The sequence below is a fragment of the Sebastes umbrosus genome, chromosome 6 (genome assembly GCF_015220745.1).
Source record: "Sebastes umbrosus isolate fSebUmb1 chromosome 6, fSebUmb1.pri, whole genome shotgun sequence".
Classification (NCBI taxonomy): Eukaryota; Metazoa; Chordata; class Actinopteri; order Perciformes; family Sebastidae; genus Sebastes; species Sebastes umbrosus.
The window spans coordinates 7,394,505-7,411,897 of NC_051274.1; the positions used below are offsets into that span (position 1 = coordinate 7,394,505).

At 40.0% G+C, this 17,393-nt stretch overlaps 1 protein-coding gene across 2 annotated transcripts; it reads left to right on the forward strand.

The window, feature by feature from the left end:
* Positions 1-3,115: 3,115 nt before the first annotated feature.
* Positions 3,116-15,023, forward strand: LOC119489299 (solute carrier family 2, facilitated glucose transporter member 1-like). Of its 2 annotated transcripts, XM_037771537.1 has the most exons (10): positions 3,116-3,316; positions 7,750-7,842; positions 9,693-9,853; positions 9,954-10,194; positions 11,368-11,530; positions 12,549-12,736; positions 13,183-13,287; positions 13,393-13,494; positions 13,580-13,783; positions 13,947-15,023. In XM_037771537.1, exons 1-10 carry the CDS (start codon positions 3,299-3,301, stop codon positions 14,151-14,153), a joined length of 1,482 nt encoding a protein of 493 aa, XP_037627465.1. In that variant the 5' UTR covers positions 3,116-3,298; the 3' UTR covers positions 14,154-15,023. The 2 variants fall into 2 exon arrangements, with proteins under 2 accessions (XP_037627465.1, XP_037627466.1); XM_037771538.1 differs by lacking the exons at positions 3,116-3,316; positions 7,750-7,842 and having other exon boundaries at positions 9,736-9,853; positions 9,958-10,194.
* The last annotated feature ends 2,370 nt before the right edge of the window (positions 15,024-17,393 follow it).

The following is a 17,393-nucleotide window of genomic DNA, read 5'->3' on the forward strand; positions in this document are numbered from 1 at the left end:
CATGATCGTTTCCTAAACCTAGCCAAGTCGGCATGTTTCCTAAAACTCATTACCAGTGTACATACATATCAACATGCTGCCCTTTACAATAAATTGGTTTATAATAGCTTGTTTGTAATGTTGCCTGCCAATAAAAGCTGTGGATATCAAGCTGAGAGTGTCCCCTCACCAGTTTTATTCTTTTTAAAAAAAATCTTATACTTTATTTTCTTCCCTTTTTTTTTGAGGTTTTTTTCATATATGCAATTTACAGTTCGTAATTACAATAGTTTATAAACCAATTTTTAAGTAATTGAGCTTAGAAACAAACAAAATAAGTACACAAGAGAAAACAACATCAGCATTCGAAATTGAAATAAATAAAATAAAAAAATAAGTAAAAATAAATAATAATAATAATAATAATAATAATAATAATAATAATAATAATAACAATAATAATAATAATAATAATAATAATAATAATTCGAAGAGAAAAACAAATTTAATTAATTAATTAAATTAATTAATAAAAAAAAGAAAAAAGGGGGATCACCAGTTTTATAGTTTTGGTTTGGCTTTGAAAAGTACAATGATACTTTGCAATACCTTCATGTGGAGCACATTTATTAACTTCACATGATTAAAATGTGAACATGTATGTGCCACTTGCTTTAATGTTTCACCATTACAGTGTTCATTTTGAAGTATGCCATGATGAATTCAGCCTGTGTAAAATGATATTAAAGGAGGACAGAGAATGAGGGCCACTGTTACGAAAAACAAGTCAAAATGTTGTGAGAGTAGTTGTATTTTCTAGAAAAACTCTTTTGTAAATGTATCTTTATTCTGGCATTATTACAACTTTTTCCACATAAAACTGTGATTTATAAAAGAAAAATATTTTGTTGTGGATTACGTTTGTCTTTTACGTATCACAAATGTGTTTGTCCGTGGACGGCTGCAGCAAGTGACGTACAACAAGAACAAGAACAACGCGCAGAGCCGGTGACGTAGTATATCGAGCAATTGCTAATGAAAGTTACGTCGAATAATAAGTTGTGTCTAGAAGGTAACACAGAAATTGCAAAACTCTCACGAGATATTTATAGTCAGGCATTGTGACGAGTATAACAAGTGAGAAAGTCCACTACTGGCAGGCTGGTGAAGACGTGGATGGATCCCCCAGGAAACTGCTGTTTGTGTCCCGTGTGAAACATAGTCATTTTAAGCCAAACCATGATGCATTCTTACTAAACCTAACCCAGCGGTTTTGTTGCATTTTTTAAATTTTGTTTTGTTTTAATTTACAACGTTAAACTGTTTAAAACTGCGACTGTAATCCGGGAGAAAATACGTTCCCCTCGAAAAGTGATTGAGAATGCAGTTTAGTTGTATGGCAACATAATTTTGTGGGAGACAGGGTTGCTGCAACCTGAGCCTTTGTTGTCTTTGTTCTATCCCCCCCCCGCACCTTTCTCATATAGCAGGCACACATACAAACAGATTCAGATGCAAATATACAATACGACTATTCAATTGTATTGAAACTCGTGGATAACTACTGGATGACTATTAAAATTTTCAATTTGATAAGATCCAGCATATTTAGGAAAAAGACGCCATGCTTGTATAACCTGTGTAATGAACGGCCACAGCATCAGGTCACATGTCAAGCATGTTGGCATCAGTGAGACCGTTTCCACCGACTCCACTGAGTGGATGTATTTATAGCAACTGTTAGGAGGATTAGTAGGACACCAATAGGCTCTCACTTCGACCAACATGAGGAACTCCTACATACACACACACACATACACATACACACACACACACACGCTGCTTAGGAAGTTTGTATAGTGATGATGTTGAATTAAGTCAGGGGCCTCCGACTTGGCTAAGCATGGAGAGGCATCTAAATAAAGCACCATATTACCCTCACAGCAAGAGGGTCACAGGTTCAATCCCTGCTTGGGGCCCTTCTGTGTGGAGTTTGCATGTTGCATGGTTCGTTGTTGACTCTCAATGTCCCGTAGGTGTGAATGTGAGCGTGAATGGTTGTCTGTCTCTGTGTCAGCCCTATGATAGTCTGGCGATCTGTCCAGGGTGTACCCCGCCTTCACCCAATGTCAGCTGGAATCGGCTCCTTGATTTGTTAACACAAGGCTTTTATTCTGAAATATGTGCAGGACAGTGTTGTAGAACATGCAGGGACTTGCACGGCTCCATGAATGAATAAAGTACGGGGTTTTAATTGTGGATTATTACTATTATTTACAAATGAGATCACACTTCTTAACTTTTTCTGTCTAAAATAAATATAAATGACATTTATAATTAAATGAAATGGCCATTATGAAAGGCAAAGTATGTAAAAAAAAATATAGAAAATAACAGCGAGCACGTCTCCAAATCTTGTACAGCATCGGGTGCCAAGTAGTGGTAAGAAGAGAAGAAACAAATCACCGGCACTCACAGATAAAGAGCCTTTTTTGGTTTATTCTGGGCAATCAAACGTAAATGAATGCGTTTCAGCTAGCGAGGCAGGCATCAGGTGAGTAACAAATCGGAGGGATGAGAATGTGTTGGGGATACATGTGCCATGAGGGATGGGGGTTCAATAGGGGCCCAACAGCACATATTTGCCAGGGGCCCTTGAACAGGTTAATATAGTTAATATAGGGAAATGATGGACACATGTTGAATTTGTATACTTGTTTAAACATGGCCCGTATGCACATGCAGAAGTAATGTAGTGATTTGGTACATTTGTGTTTAATTTTTTCCTTTTTTTCCCAAATTGTTGTAAAAATGTATCTATCAACTGTATATCGGAAAACTTGAAAATAAAAAATATTTTTAAAGGGGTCGTCCCCTTCTTCTTCTTGGTGCTTTGTATGTCATAGGGAATATTTAATTACATTTTGATCAATACCCTATTTGATCCATATCTGATACTGGAGCCAGGATTATTAATCTGTTAATCTACTACCTCTCCGATAATACACATTTGTCTTGCTGTGTTTTCCTCTCAGCCAATCAGCGCAGTGATTCTCCTATTCCCTCTGGAGGCACGCCAGCCCATTAAGATCCACTTAGTGCTGACGTCATTAAGCTGCTTAGTGCAGCAGGTGAATGGAGGGAGAAACTGACAAAGATTTGTTTACATCAGTGTTGGACTAAATGATATTGCAGACAGCGTCATGGCGACACGTTTTAGTAGAAAGTAGAATAAACTGACCTGACGGATTACCAACCACCGGATTTTTCATAGTTTGGAATTGAAGTGTGGATTTTGTGAGTGATCCAAGCAGCCGGGATGGAGTGCAGCGGAGAGGTAACTGCTGCGTCATCAGTAGCCTACATGACAATGTTATAAACTGACTTGTGGAAAAGAGGCATGAATAGTATGTTGACAATGATGGACCTTCAGTTTCTTAACTTTTTTGTGACAGGTAATAGCAGCTCCTTCTGATAGTATATTAGATAAAGTCATAGTGAGTAAATAAGATAATAATTTCTGATAATAGCACAAATAAAGCAATATGGTCACTGCAGACCAGAATAATAATTATATCTGTGTTTACCAAGATGTTTCTGGTTCTGTCTCGCCACCACCTGCAATTAGCCTTTTGCAGCTGTGAGCAGCTCTTCCATTTTCTTTCTGAAGGCACTGCATTGTGGGACAATAGTGATCATCAACAGCACACTCAACGTTTTTAGTCTGCCTACCTTTGGAGTGGTGAAATAAAAATGAATGCTCATTATTTTTATGAAAGTAGTAATATCTTGGTCTGAAAGTTACTGTATTACAAGTATAAGAGCGCAGTGCAGAGCAGAGCAGCGGCGATTAGCTAGCACACTGAGACTCACATGCACTAAAATATACGCATGGCAGGCCCGGCTATGTAAACAAAGCACCGAGAAGCTCAGATTAAAACACACATAGAGAAAGAGTGACTTCTTTCTCTGCTCAGATAGACATCACTCCACTATATCTCTACATGTTTGCTGCTTTATTAATGCTCTGAATTTCAAATTTAGCACCTTTAAAGTAGGCTACCAAAAGTGAAAGTACTGATAATGCAGCAGAATGGCACCCGTCAATGTTATATTATTGCATTAATTATTACCAATGCATTAATACCAGAATGTTATACTTGTAGTTTGTCAAGGTGGCGTAGCCTACTTTATGTACAATTGTGTAATTTAAAGGGACTGTTTGTAACTTCTTACACGTATAAATCAATCCGGGTCGGTGTCCCATGCGCGCTCGCGTGTGGCTACGCTGTTCAGACAAGACTCCAACACAAATTACACGGAAGCAACAAAACCACAAAGTTATATCTAGTGAAGCCCGTCTGTTAAACAGTGTTGGCCGCAGTCGGAGGATATGGCGGAGGACATGGCGGAGGACGCAGCGGAGACCGTAGCTTTGGTGTCCAGGGCCGGAGTCTCTGCTGTACTCTGCTCCTCTGCCTGCCTTCACTCACACACCTCGCTCGTTCTCACTCTTTCACTCCACTCTCACGTGCATGCGCGCACACTACACACTGCAGAAGAGTTAGTTTAGCTCTGAGAATATCTAGTGAATCTACAGTGGACGTTTGTGCAGAAATAACTGCTGCAGCTCCTCTAGACCAACAGAGGTTTCCCGTGTCTTGTGAAGTGACGGGGCTCCGCAGCGAGTAACGTTATCATCTCCGACCAAAACTCCGATGTCTGCCCTGTTCCCTCTGGCCGCGGTCGGGAGGCTGAGGCAGGAAAAGCCAACACTAGGATCAGCATTGATTCATGGAGGGACCTTCGTCTGGTCAGCTAACATTACTGCCGGTAAAGCAGGTGAAATATAGAGTGATATTGTGGTTTTAGCTGACGTGTGTCGCCTCACTGTTTTGAGCGCTGCTCGTTCATATCTATGTAGAGCGAGCACAAGCGTGAGCGCGAGCAACAGGACGCTGTCTTTTGTTGACTTAACGGCAACAGGTGTCGCTGTTAACAAGCAATTTCTGATCCTTACATAGAGTCCCTTTAATGTATAACAGTGCAACAAGTGGACTGGTAAATATAGCTCTTGAATAAATGTAGAGGAGCAAAAAGTAGAATATTTCCCTCTGAAATGTGGTGAAGTAGAAGTATAAAGTAGCATTAGAAGGAAATACTGAAGTTAAGTACCTAAAAATTGTACCTAAATAAAGTATTTAAATTTGACTACTTTAAGGTAAAACAGTCTTCCGCTTGGTCTTAAGTTTGTGTCTTTCCAAAACATCACATGGTCACAACCTGCTTAGTGTTCTTTCGTGTGTAGTGTGGAATTGGGAGACAGTGTCTGTGGGCATGTTTTCATTCTTCTCTACAGAAGCACTACAGCTGACATTGAAAGCCTGCCAAAACACTGAGCACCATGCTGCTAAGTAGTCTATAGCCGCACAGCTAACTGTGTTGCTTTGACCTGCTTTAAACCTCATGACTCCATCACTCTGAATAAACAACATGGCCAATCCACTCAGCATGCGTCTAATTGATCATTTGAGCTCAGAGGTAGATTTACTGCAGCGGGTTCCAAACTACGGTCTTTGATGCAGAACTGTAGGCAGGGATGGAGTACGAAACAATGGGCCCTTGGGCACAGACAAGTACAAGGCCCCCCCCCCCCAGTGTGCAGGGCCACGTTGTTCAATGTAGTCTTGTATTGATCGTTTTGCAGGTTCATCTATAGTGCTGCTGATTGTTGAAAACTGCACCTGAACGTCAGTGTTTTGTTCCTGCTGAAGATGAAGAGAGGCTTTCTAACTCCTTTTCAAATGTTCCTGCCACAGCAGGTCCACACTGACACTCCTCTCCACAGATATCATACAAAGACTATATAACACACACATATAGAAAATATTATAGGAAACATAACCAGATTTACTTGGAGCAGAGCTAAAGAGTCAAACATATTTAAATTGCTTTACTAATTTTAGTACAAGCTTACTGATGTATATGTATGCATGAAGCAGACGTATTTTGTAAGAAAAATAAGCTAAAAGATTATAAAAATAAATATTAGATTGTCCTCGGTTTGATTAGATACTCAATATAAAAATGACTTACATCAGGAGCAAAAAGACTTGGTCACCTCATCACTACTTTAGACTGAGCCATTGGACTTTCCGGAGAAAAATGCTGATAACAATCTCTTTAGATAGAGACTCCCTGATCCTCTGGGCCTGAGACTGGCAGGTTAGTTTGGTAATTCATCAATGACTACACTAAATAATGATGTGTTGTGCCAGTGGTGGACTCAGGATGTCTAAGGGGCAGGTGCGAAAATAATAAAAATGGCTGCATGAGGGGCCAAAATAATAAAAATGGCTGCATGAGGTGGGGCACCAGCGTGCAGACAAAAAAAGGGCATCCAAGAGGGCACTTTAGTATGTTTTATCTACCACGGGGGCATCCAAGAGGGCACTTTTGTCGCAGTTTGTTTGAACATGGGGGCACCAAGGGTGGGGGGGGGTGGGGGGGGTTGATTTGTTTATAGGCCTACATACTGTATGGGCAAATTTGTTTTTATGGGCTATCTCTGTAATTAATCTTATATGATTATTGTACATTTTGCAGCCGTTTTTGTTTCAATAAAAAAGAAAATCGTCGACCGATTTTATCCTCATCTCTCATTAGACAATAGTAGCAAAGTAAAGTCCAATATAGCTTTATTTTAATATAAAAAATAAAATTCTTGGACATATTTTTTTAATCCTTCAGGCGCTTCTGTTTTTTATAGGAAAGATAGTTTGCTCGCCGTTAACCCTTGGCCATAGTAGCAGTTCAAACCCAGCCTCAGGCACATTTTCTTCAGCTTCAGAATCACCATTGTCTGGTTATATTTTTCCATCATGCTGGATAAGGACATAATAGTGATAATGAAGCTGAAGAAAATATGCTTGAGGCTGACAACGATGACAGCACAATATGTCATACTTTCTTCAAACTATTATTAGTTTATTTAATTATATTTACTTATATATACTTTACTTTGCACTTTAAGGATTTTCCTTTTTATTGAAACAAAAACAGCTACAAAATGTGCAATAATCACGTCAAATAAATTACAGCGTTAGCCCATAAACACGAATTTGCTCATATGTAGGATTATAAATTAATAAATAAATAGACTGTAGCCTATGTCAACATATAAAATAAAAGACCTGGCTGTGTTTAGATTCTCTGATCTCCTGCACTCCGTTTCAGTACCGAGGACAGCGCCACTCAGACACATGCACCCTCTGTACACAACAAATAGTGCTACCTCTCTGAGAATAACTCATAATAATTAATGTTGATGTATAACGAATATAAAGTAGGCCTTAATAATTAAAAAAGAAAACAAAATGCTGATTTGGACACAGTCGAAGCTTCAACCTTCGGCCTTAATTTACATGCAGTCGCAAGATGCAAACACTGACTTTTCTGCATAGCTGAGTTGCACTAATCACACACAGACACACACACATACACATGTGGGACTTCACACACTACTAATACCTAATGTTGGCATGAATGGAATACATCTTAATATTTTGACTTGGTTTTTTTTTTGTCTCTGCTTTCTTCACATCTTCATGTTTCTCCACAACGTGAAACATTTTTTCAAAGCAAGCCTGTTTTTCTGTGGGATGTCTTTGATTCCACAAACCTACAAACTTTGAGACCTTTATCACCTGCATGTGTAAGTTGTCTTGTTAAATGCAGACCTTTATCCGTGTTTCTTGGTCGTACCAACAGGTGACGCCTCAGCTGATGATGGCTGTGGGGACAGCTGTGATCGGCTCTCTCCAGTTTGGCTACAACACCGGTGTCATCAACGCTCCTCAGAATGTGAGTATTTTGTTGTGTGAGAAGAGAAGGAGGAAAAGGACAAGAAATATGTAAAGAAATGTGTGAGAATAATCTGGGGAAAGTGGGAGAGCCATGCAATATCATAAGCACTCCTGGTACTGCTGAATCCATGTGATGCATTCAGTGCCTTCACGCCTCAAGCATTTATTTAGAGAACTGATTTAGTTGACCTTAACTGAAAAGATCCTTCTAAAACTTTGGATTTCTTTCTTTAGTGTGGTGCCACAAAGAGACATGTCAAGGAGATTATATAGGTTTTAGGATGCTAATAAGGTTGCATGTCACCTGTTTGAGTCTTGCCAGGGATTTTTTACTTATTTCATGTTAATCTGAAACATCTGACACGTCTCTAAAGCAGCTGACACGCTTTTGAGCCTGTCAACTGCCTCTGAAGGTGGTCTGACAGATCTGAAATGACAGGGAGCAGGTTAATGAGATAATGCAGCAGTTAGTTGGAGGCATTAAGGATTAAGGAGCTCAAGATTACCAGGCAAGTTAAAGATGTTGCGCTTGCAGGTGGACTACTGATTAAGCTCACGTGACCCCTTTAGTTTACTATGACAATAATATGTGCTGACCCAATGTGGGGAAATCCCAAAGTAGAGGTATAGAACAGCATGATGCATAGTAAGTTGGTGTTACTCCAACAAATTTCCTATTTTCCTACCGGGACATTTTATTGTGAATAATAATGTGTATGCTGATAGTGTTGTGGTTACTAATCTAGGCTACCAGACACATGGACTTAGAACAGTTGTCCCAAACTACTTCATTGTCCCGGGAAAAATAACTTTTGAAGGTGGGAAATGGATTTTTCTGCTCATAGGTCAGGAAATGGTTGGCCCCATGTTGATTCAGTAGTGTATAAGGAATCTTGGAGCTGCCCATATATACCCCACCAGCTAGAGAGATGTGAGTGTTTGGAAGTGAAGTTGGGGATGACACAGCATGTAAGACTCCTACTTACACCTTGTATTAAAGGGCAGGTTCATCTGCGTTCTTTCCCAGGGTTTTCAAATGGAAACACCCACTCATTAGTGAGCAAAAAGCAGTGACGAATGTTACCAAACTAAGCCAATCAATAAGGTTATGAATAATGTGAACGCCAGCTCTAGCGGATCAATGTTAGTTTGGAAATAACTGAAAGGGTTAGTTCGGATTTTTTCAAGTGGGGTTGTATGTAGGCTAATACTCCCGTGTTCAGCATCATCATGCAGAAACCTACATCAGGCCAATGACGTGGGAAAATGGTATTTTGACGTTAAAACCTACATACTTTGACCAAAATGTCAATGTTCAGATATGAATACATAAAGAACACCACTGGGAAGCTAAAGAATGATATAAAAACCTGAGAAAAAAAAACCTAAAACAAGAGATAATGGATCCGCCCTTTAACATGCAATCTTATCTTTGAGCTACATTCCAACATCAGAATGCTAACATGCTCACAATGACAATATTTACATGCCGGTTTGGCGAGTGAGCATGCTTGCATTTGCAAATTGACACTATGATAGTACTCTATTACTTGAGGATTAGACAGTTAAAAAAATGCACCTGCTGGTGGTGTTGGAGGAAAAGCAAAAGAATCACCAAAGTTAGAAGGGTTCATCCTCTGGGGAAACATGAATGTCTGTACAAAATGTAACAGCAATCCATCCCATAGTTGTTGAGATATTTCAGTCTGAACAAGTCAGGAGATCACTGACGTCAACAAGCCGTGGAGCATTGATGAGAGCCACCTCACAAAACTTGAGACAAGCAGATATAATCTGTCTTTATTCATCTTACACGTTGAGTCCACTGTGTGTTGTTTTGTGTTTTAGATCATTGAGAGCTTCTACAATGAGACGTGGAGCAGCAGGTACTCAGAGGATATCCCTCAGACCACTTTAACAGCCCTGTGGTCGCTCTCTGTGGCCATCTTCTCTGTGGGAGGAATGTGCGGCTCCTTCTCTGTCAGCCTCTTTGTCAACCGCTTTGGCAGGTATGACTCTTCCTATCTATGACCAACAACATTATTAATCACACCTTCCCTTACAAATGACAAACCGATCATTAATGAATACTCTTTATTATCTCTAAAGGAAGAACTCCATGCTCATTGCCAACGTGCCTGCCTTTTTAGCTGCTGCATTTATGGGCTTCTCCAAGCTGGCCGCTTCCTTTGAGATGCTCATCGTTGGACGTTTCATAGTGGGTATCTACTGCGGCCTCTGCACTGGCTTTGTGCCCATGTATGTTGAGGAAATCTCACCCACATCTCTCCGTGGAGCATTGGGAACTCTGCATCAACTTGGCGTAGTGATCGGCATTCTCATGGCACAGGTGAGATCCTTAACTCTTTAACCACGATTGTCCTCATTTATTATTTTATTCTTTTCTTTTTTTTCTCTCTTCCCATATTTTGCGTATATGGGTGCTCATTTCTCATAGGTTTACCCACAATGCCATATTGTTATGGCTGCTCTATTACTTCAAATGGAAATAATCATGTTACCATTGCCAGGATTAAATAAAAAATGGTAGGGGGAGCAGAATAATCTGTACTATAATACACAAGGTGAATTCATAATAATGTAAATATCCACAGTTATTAAACACTAGTGTGAGTTTTCAGCAGAATGGTGACTTTGACATTAATCTGTTGTTGTACTGATGCAATCAGTTCTGGTTGAAAGGTGCATTACACTGAATTAATCAATAGTTACATTGGAGGACATTTTGAGTTTGCCTGTATCTAATCTAAGTATGTTAGAGACATAAAGACCCGCTTCTCTTCCTTAACATTCAGGCTGACAAACAGTAATTAGTATCTCGCAAAACTTTGGGATGTTGACTAGAATGTTTACATGCACGCTATAATCCAGTCATAATGTGATTAAAGTATTAATGTGAGTAGGGCTGAGCCACCTCATTGTCATTATGCCAGTGTGATAATGCTGATAGTCAGAGTCAAGTAAACACATTAATCCAGTTTTTATCCAATTTTGCAACACACGCAGCAGTCTCTTGTACATTTGCTGAGGTCACCAACATGTGAGTCACACGTTCTCTAACTAACTGAGCTGACGTCATTTCATCAAGAGGGGGTATAATTGTGTTTTACTTCCACTTGGAGAGCAGCGCAGCTACTAGATGCCATGTTGAGGTTGACCTCAGAGCAGCTGTTTGACGTTACTTCTCTCCTTGCGTTCTAATTCATACTCGCACACCGCAGAGATGTAACTCTGTGTAATCATGTTAAATCATACCCTCCAAATCTATTCTTATGTGATTGGCTGAAATGGATGAGACATCTGATTGGCTACAGATAATTCCATTTTATAAATAAACCCATATATTTGTGGGTTTCTACTATATTTATTTAAGACAAGAAATATGTATGTGTGCATCAGAAATGCATTTGTTATATATATTTGTTTACGTGTGGATTTTTTTTTTTTACCGTACAGTGTTGTATACAGTGTGTGTAAGCAGTGTGTTGTGTGTGTTCTGTAGATCTTTGGGATTGAATCCATCATGGGGAATGCCTCCCTGTGGCCCGTCCTGCTGGGTTTTACTCTGCTGCCGTCTATTCTGCAGTGTGCCCTGCTGCCCCTCTGCCCTGAGAGCCCCCGATACCTCCTCATCAACTGCAACGAGGAAAGCAAAGCCCGCAGCGGTGAGATACATACACACACACACACAAACACACATTTCACAAAAGATACAAACTTTCATCCAGGAGATCGCTGTCCCGTGCGTCACGTTATAATCAGCTATTCGTTCGTGTCCTGTGTTCACAATGTTCAGTGTCATTTTCACTGAACAAACATACTAGTTTTAAGCCCAACCATGTTGTTTTTTCCTAAACCTAACTATAGTGGTTTTATTGCCTGAACCTAAGCAAGTGTTTTTGTTTAATTTACAACATTAAGCACGTGTTTGCTGCGACCGAAAAGTGACGCAGAGGAATCGTTTACCACGTGCTTACTGCGACCGAAAAGTGACGCAGAGGGATCGCTTACCACGTGTTTACTGCGACCGAAAAGTGACGCAGAGGGATCGTTTACCACGTGTTTACTGCGACCGAAAAGTGACGCAGAGGGATCGTTTACCACGTGTTTGCTGCGACCGAAAAGTGACGCAGGGGGATTGTTTACGACGTGTTTACTGCAACCGAAAAGTGACGCAGAGGGATCATTTACCATGTGTTTACTGCGACCGAAAAGTGACGCAGAGGGATCGTTTACCACGTGTTTACTGCGACCGAAAAGTGACGCAGAGGGATCGTTTACCACGTGTTTACTGCGACCGAAAAGTGACGCAGGGGGATTGTTTACGACGTGTTTACTGCGACCGAAAAGTGACGCAGAGGGATCGTTTACCACGTGTTTGCTGCGACCGAAAAGTGACGCAGAGGGATCGTTTACCACGTGTTTGCTGCGACCGAAAAGTGACGCAGGGGGATTGTTTACGACGTGTTTACTGCAACCGAAAAGTGACGCAGAGGGATCATTTACCATGTGTTTGCTGCGACCGAAAAGTGATGCCGAGGGGTCTGACAAAGCGTCAGTATTTGACGAGTTGGGATGAGAACGTGTTGGCCAACATCACATCTGGCGTCCTCAGTGTGTGGCAGCTTTATAAATCCCTTTCCAGGTTGGCATATAGACGCAACTTGAACTTCTGTTTTGCAGTATTGGTGAAGCTGCGTGGCACTGACGAGGTGAATGAGGATATGCAAGAGATGAAGGAGGAGAGCCAGCAGATGATGAGGGAGAAGACGGTGACCATCCCCGAGCTGTTCCGCTCCCCATTGTACCGCCAGCCTATCTTTGTTGCCATCATGCTGCAGCTCTCACAGCAGCTGTCTGGAATCAACGCCGTAAGTCAACAGACCTAAGAGGAGCTGTTTTGTCCTATTCAGTGTCAGATGGAGGAGTTCTGCCAAATGGTATAATCTAATAAAGGGTAAAGCTAATGACTCGATACAATCACAAGGAAAAAAATATTTGATAGGTCATATAGTAGACTTCTCTTCCTCTCTTCCTCTGGAGGCAGATGTAACCCAGCGCTGCACTTTCACTGCCCTGTCACAAGGTACATATAACATGTAAATCAATCACTTTCTGACCTCACCCCTTCTGATTTTAAACAATGTTTTCCTACATGTTATCTATATGAAGGAGAACCACAGTAGAACCACTGCTCACTCATGTCAAAAGGAGCCAGTTGAGGTGGTTAAAGCATCTGATAAAAAATGCCTCTCGGACGCCTCCCTGTGGAGCAAATGTAAAGTAACTGTTCCTGTGTCATGTCATCATCTTTTAGGTGTTTTACTACTCGACTGGGATCTTTGAGCGAGCAGGTGTGTCCCAGCCTGTCTATGCAACCATTGGTGCAGGAGTGGTCAACACCGCCTTCACTGTGGTTTCTGTAAGTCGCAAAAGAACCCCCAAACCAAAAATAATCCTTGGATGATTAACTCCAGGACACCATAACTTCATTTTGTAACAAGACACTTTCTCTCCTTCTGTGCAGCTGTTTGTGGTGGAGCGTGTGGGCAGGAGACCGCTTCACCTCACTGGTTTGATGGGAATGGCAGTTTCAGCTGTTTTTCTAACCGTTGCCATGGCGTTGTTGGTTAGTGTTTGAGATTGTATACTTAATCCATTAGGCTTTGAAATAAAGTGACTAAAAGCCTCTGTTGTTGTGCTGTGTTCCTCAGGACCAGCTCAAGTGGATGTCCTATATCAGCATCGTGGCCATCTTCAGTTTTGTAGCCTTTTTTGAAATCGGCCCCGGCCCCATTCCCTGGTTCATTGTGGCCGAGCTCTTCAGCCAGGGGCCCCGGCCGGCTGCCTTTGCAGTCGCTGGTTTCTCCAATTGGTCTGCCAACTTCTTAGTTGGGATGTGCTTCCCATATGTTGAGGTAAGACAGCTTTAATTTATAATGATATCGCCATATTGTACATTTATTTTCAGTCCAGAAATACTTTCCTAACTGTTGACTGTCGCACTCCATATACATACTATACTATAGCTGGTGCCCATAATTTGGTAAAAAATTATGTTTTGCCTTGGATGTCCCACAGCAACTCTGTGGCCCATACGTCTTCATCATCTTCACCGTCCTGCTGCTCGGCTTCTTCACCTTCACCTACTTCAAGGTGCCAGAGACTAAGGGCCGCACCTTTGATGAGATCGCCGCAGGCTTCCGCCAGGCAGCCGGTCATGGAGCTGACAAGTACTCGGCCCCTGAAGAGTTCAACACCCTCAGGGGGGATGATCCCGACCTTTGAAAACTGCTGCACATTCACACGTTCACACATGCAGCAAAGTTACCTGCTACAAAGAGGTTCACTTTTAGGACACTACTGTTGTGTTTCAAATATCCCGTACACTAAGGTTAGGGTCAGTATTACATTAGAGGTTTAGATACAGACTGTTAAAATAAAGGTGGATGACCTGACTGAGGATATCACTGTAAAAATGGCGTCTCATAGGCGTTTAAAGTTAAGTAAGTGAGTTAGAGGCTGGGATGTACTGGGACAGAAAGGCAGGGTGGGTTTAAACTGTAAATATTTGGAGCTATATATATATATATATATATATATATATGTAGTAATATTCTTATTCAAAATAGAAAACAGAAAATTGAACCTTCAGTACATCATTTGAAACTCTCAATACCACTTTTTTTTATTTTGGAGTTAAAATTGATATTGACTTTCTCTGCTGAGGTGAAGAGCATTTACCTTTATTTTGAAAGCGAGTGGCCTCTTTGGCCACAACCCAAACAGTGATGCCAAAGAAGGTGTTTGGTTCTGACAGGTGATGTAATTTTGACTTTCTAGATCATCATTTTTGATTTATGTTATAATTATTAAGTCAGAATTATACATGTGTTTCCATCCATAAGTTTTTATGTGCATATTCAATTTGTGCTTAATAAAAACCTGAGTGGATACGCTGGAAATTGTGTAATGGAAACCGATTCCGTGAATTAATCATGACGTACATGAAGCATTTGACTTAAACGTCCACGTCCGTCTTCTGCTGAAGAGCTGAAAACATGAGATCTGTGTGGGGCGATGGGGAAACTGTAACCTTCCTCACATTAATACAAATGTCATACTTCCATTTCTTCTTCTTCTTCTTCTTCTTCTTTTTCTTTTAATGGCACACGCTACAGAATTTGTGCCACCAACTGTTTATCTCCATCAAACAACTTCTCATATTCACATAGCAGTCGTGGATGGAAACATTTAGTTCATTAGGATGGAAATTTGACTTCTGATTTAGTTTTTAAAAGTTACGACACGCTTAGATGCTACGTATAATTTTTGACTCACGGTCAAAACTTGCTAAAGGTTTTGGAGTCCATGTTTGTTGGCTACAAAGAAAATGGCTCGTTGGCCAATATTGCGTAAATGAGCAGCAGTTCTTGTAATCTTGGAGGAAACGTGGGATCCTAATAACTATAATAATGATCTTCTCCTCCACAGACTTGGCTGCTGGCTAATTTCACCCTCATTTATACAAAATCAAAGCAAAGTTCAACATTTTGGGAAATATGCATATATGAGAAGATCGGTAGCACTTACGCTGAGTACGCCAAGACATATTTTTAACTCCAGCTGACACGTCTTTGCATCACATTGCACCCATGAGCCTCTTTGCAAGCAGTCACACCACTTATACAATTTGTTTTGCAAAAAAAATTAATTTATGACTCATTGCTTAAGTTATAATTTAATAATTTACTTTACTATGTCAATAGTTGTGTTTTTATCGTTATTATTTTCACCCAATTTATGTATTTTTCTGGAATTCTGTCCATATGTCATAGAGTGAGAAAGTCATATATACCATATATTGTAGCCTATGTACATGTACTGTATAATTAATTAACCTGCTGAACTCAGTATATCTCTTACATTTACATGCTATGTTCATAGTAACATTTCTATATTTACTGTATTCCTATATTTAACATATCATTCATACAAATGGATATTTAAAGAAGGTACAGTATTTATATATTTATATATTTTTGCTGCTGCAATAAAACGAATTATAAACACACAGCCATCCATAGGAAGATTTATACATTTATACGTGAAGTTGCTAAGTTTCAGTCAACATATTGAGTCTGAGAGACGTTACTGCAGGAGGACTTTGTTTGTTTTTTACAGAATGAATGGACTGTAACTGTGATTTGTATATTATGAATTGGTTTGTGTTCTAAAGATAAATGAACAGTGTTTTAGAAAAATAAAGGATAAAATAAACTTGAGGTTCATTGGAATTTTTCTAATACATGTTAATGCAAGCTAATGATGACAACCACTTCCTAATAATTCAGTAAACACTGCAGAGTCATGGAAGTTGGATGCAGGTAAAATGTCCTGAAAGCTGGAAACCTGAAGATTAATTTGAGATGCTGCTCAGCACTGTGTGTCAACTTGTTCTAGTCATAAATCAGAAATAAACATGAATTAATTGTGAAGTGTATAAGGGCTTAGAACATTATAATAGTATAATAAAATAGTGTTCTGTATATACAAGTATATAATGGTCATTCTCATGCTCTATTATGTTTCATAAGTTGTTGCCCAGCCCAGTTGCACAGTATTTTATGAAACAGTAACGAAATTGAATGTATTCATTCGTGTACAAGTTTTTGTCGTGATGGTCAGCACAAAATCAATTCGTATGTTATCCACGTAATTGTGTACCTGGAAGTATAAAGAGTGGCGAACGCTGCATAGGGAGGAGGTCGGGGTGGATGGGTGGGTCTAAAAACACAGGAGACTGGTGTTCGTGTGGCGTGTGAAACCACAAGTCAAAGTTGATTTATTTGTCACGTAACTTCCGTACTTAAATTACAGCACTTTTAACCCAAACCAGGTTTAAGTTGATCTTTTCCTAAACATAAGTAGTTTTGTGCCTAAGCCTAACAAAGTCGATCTATTCCTAACCCTAAATAAGCAGTTTTATTTTGGAGCAGAAATGGACAACATGCGTCACGAAAAAATCAACGAAAAATACGTTGTTGAAAGTCGTGCTGAGTGTCACGAAAAAAAAGGGAAATATGTGTCGATGTAGACAAATCAAATAGATTAAATTTCATGACTGCCATGAAACTGTGTTGTGTTGCCATACCATATGTTACATAGACTTGGTGATAAATTGAACCATTTTTTACCACTCGAGAATTGGTAAAAAATTATCAATAATCCCTCCAAAATACTACATTAAGACACCAAGACCTTGTTATCAAAAACTTTTGGGCATTTGGAGATTTCTGCAAGAATTGCATTTTTCATCTGACCAGTAAACAGGCTTTACGGTATCCAAATATCTTGGATGGGTTTCTAATAGTCACTTTCTGTCTCGTGTGTGCTGCCTCACTGTTTCGACAGATGCTCGCTTGTGTTCAGGTAGCGCGTGCGCACATGGACGCTGATTGTCGTTGACTTTACGGCCACAAGTCTCACTTTTTCAATCACTTCAGTACACACCTCCATCACAAAATT